Source organism: Penaeus vannamei, chromosome 22 (genome assembly GCF_042767895.1).
Source record: "Penaeus vannamei isolate JL-2024 chromosome 22, ASM4276789v1, whole genome shotgun sequence".
NCBI lineage: Eukaryota > Metazoa > Arthropoda > Malacostraca > Decapoda > Penaeidae > Penaeus > Penaeus vannamei.
In genome coordinates, this window is record NC_091570.1 from 32760835 (window position 1) to 32763334 (window position 2500).

Genomic DNA, 2500 nt, shown 5'->3' on the forward strand with positions numbered 1-2500 from the left:
TGTGAATAATTATTTTCTCCCAAGGTACCTGAAGAAAATATTCTTGGAGAATTTGGACATGGTTATAAATATGCCATTGGGATGTTAAATGAGGGACGTATAGGTATTGGTGCCCAAATGGTTGGTTTGTCTCAGGGATGCCTCGATGCCACCATTCCATACCTGCTTCAGCGTAAACAGTTTGGGAAAGCTCTGTTTGATTTCCAGGTATTTGTCATATATCATACTACAACTATCAAATCTAAGATTGGAAGTGAATTTATCAATATTGAATATATGATTGATTAATGAAAAGAATCAAGAAAAAATTAATTAACAATTTTTAACAGGCTGTGCAACATGCAGTAGCATACCTGGCTACAGAAATTGAATGTGCAAGACTACTTGTGTATAATGCAGCTCGACTGAGGGAAGCAAAACAACCTTTCATTAAACAAGCTGGAATGGCAAAGCTTTACAGTTCAGGTATATATTTTGTTGTTTCTTGCTGATTATCTTTTTACGTAGATTTGATATTACCCAAGTAATTGGATATATTATTATGTTATATTAGTGAGAATGAGATCTAGATAAAGAAGACTTGTAGCCCATTCAATCTGGATATATAGGGGGACCTATCAACTCCCAGAGTTTAATCACACAGCTGTTTCACTGTTGATAATTTGATGATAATATTTGACAATTTCAGTTTTAATGTTTCATCTTGTTTACAGCTTTCATTGATTTGCATTCACATTTGTCATATATCGTCGGGTACATTAATACAGGATTAAGTGATCAGAAAGCTTGAAAATTAGCTTGAATTGCTATTTCCTTGGAAGCAAGGTTAGCAGGCTGTTTGGCAGGGCTGCTTCACATTTGGAAGTCATTATTAAAATTTAACTCATGATATGAGTATTAGTATTTGTTTCTTTTCCAGTTTACTTTTCTTATGACCCATTAATTATGTTAAAACAAGCATAAGTAATTGGAAAGTTTAAATTTTAGATGGATTTTCTATTTATGTAGAAATAATGTGATCAGTGATATGAACAAACCATAGGATGTGGGTAAAGTCCTTATGATTGCAAATTCTTTCATTCAGAGAATTACTTTGGCTTTATCATTGTTTTGGCTGTAGTTTTACAGTGACCATGGTAATCATAATGATTTTTTGAGAACCTTTACTTTATTCTCAAACTGATGTCATAGTTATAACAGTAAATTATGCATAAGACAAAAAAAAATTCATCTATCCTTCATTTTATTCTGTCACATTTTATGAATATAACCTCTCACCTTCCCATAAAGTCACACAGGCACAATTCATGATTGCATGGAGGAATATTTGTATTACGAAAGTAAATGTAGAATTAAAAGCTTTGTATTAAAGCATCTTATTGTTTTATAATATTATTGCAAGATATTAGCTGTGGGCCAGATGTTAAATGATGCTGTGCAATATGTTCTCTATCACTGATGCTTTTGAAAGGGGTGGTGCTGCCTCTATATCCATATTGAGCCAATTATAGTATTAAAAGAAGGTTGTTAGTTAATCTTTTATCTATTTTTTGATTTAAAATTATTATTATGATTACTGTTACTGTAATTTCATGCTTCTTTCCTTTTCTTGTAAAAGATCTTTATTTCTTTTTCTCCATACAGAGGTGGCCACTCGTGTTACATCCAAGTGTGTGGAGCTTATGGGTGGTGTTGGTTTTACCAAAGATTACCCAGTTGAGAAGTTTTATCGAGACTGCAAAATTGGCACAATTTATGAGGGAACATCACATATTCAGTTGAACACTATTGCAAAACTTGTTGCGCAAGATTATGTAGCATAATTATTGTAACAAAGAAAGGATAATGTTTTGCATATATTTAGGATGTTATAGCTTAGATTGATTGTGACAAAATATAATTAAAATTCAGCCAAACATTTTCCTTTACTTTTATCATGATCTTATGATGTTATTTGATCAAATATAGAGAATGTAACTGAACATGCTTTGTGATGCATTGATTCAGAAGGTACTGTAGTAATATCCTAGACATGGGATTGTTTTATGTTGTGATATTATATATTAAGTTAAAAATATTAATACATTAACTATGGGTTGGTATGAATGATTTAAACTTTCATTTATTAAAAGAGAAACGACAAATAAGCATAAATATTTCCTATTTAGTGCATGCTACTTGGTGGTAGTTGTTTTATTATTGGTTATTACTTTGATTAATGTACTAATATTCGGTCAACCCTTATTCTCAAAACCTACTCACACTAGCACTTTTTCTTTAATTTGTTACTGTTTAGCTTGAATTTGACTTTTTACAAGGAAGTGGATATGTATGAATTGAAACAATTTGTCAATCTGATATGTTTAAGCCATTTGCATATACAAAGGTCATATGGAAGTGCAGAAATTAATGGAAAACTGCTAGGATGATAGGGCCTTTAGAATTATGAATAGTACCTGTTAGTTTGTAGAGTATTCATTGTATGTAGAGAAACGTTTGA

General features: G+C 31.4%; 1 protein-coding gene across 1 annotated transcript in view; it reads left to right on the plus strand.

Moving 5' to 3' along the window:
- Positions 1–2500, plus strand: part of LOC113821404 (short/branched chain specific acyl-CoA dehydrogenase, mitochondrial) — a 14574-nt gene that overhangs the window by 11537 nt on the left and 537 nt on the right. The window contains exons 7-9 of the mRNA XM_027373888.2: positions 25–207; positions 330–465; positions 1645–2500. The exon at positions 1645–2500 is cut by the window's right edge and continues 537 nt beyond it. Of these exons, the coding sequence (XP_027229689.1) occupies positions 25–207; positions 330–465; positions 1645–1823 (498 nt within the window). The 3' untranslated portion in view covers positions 1824–2500. The remainder of the gene's footprint in view (positions 1–24; positions 208–329; positions 466–1644) is intronic.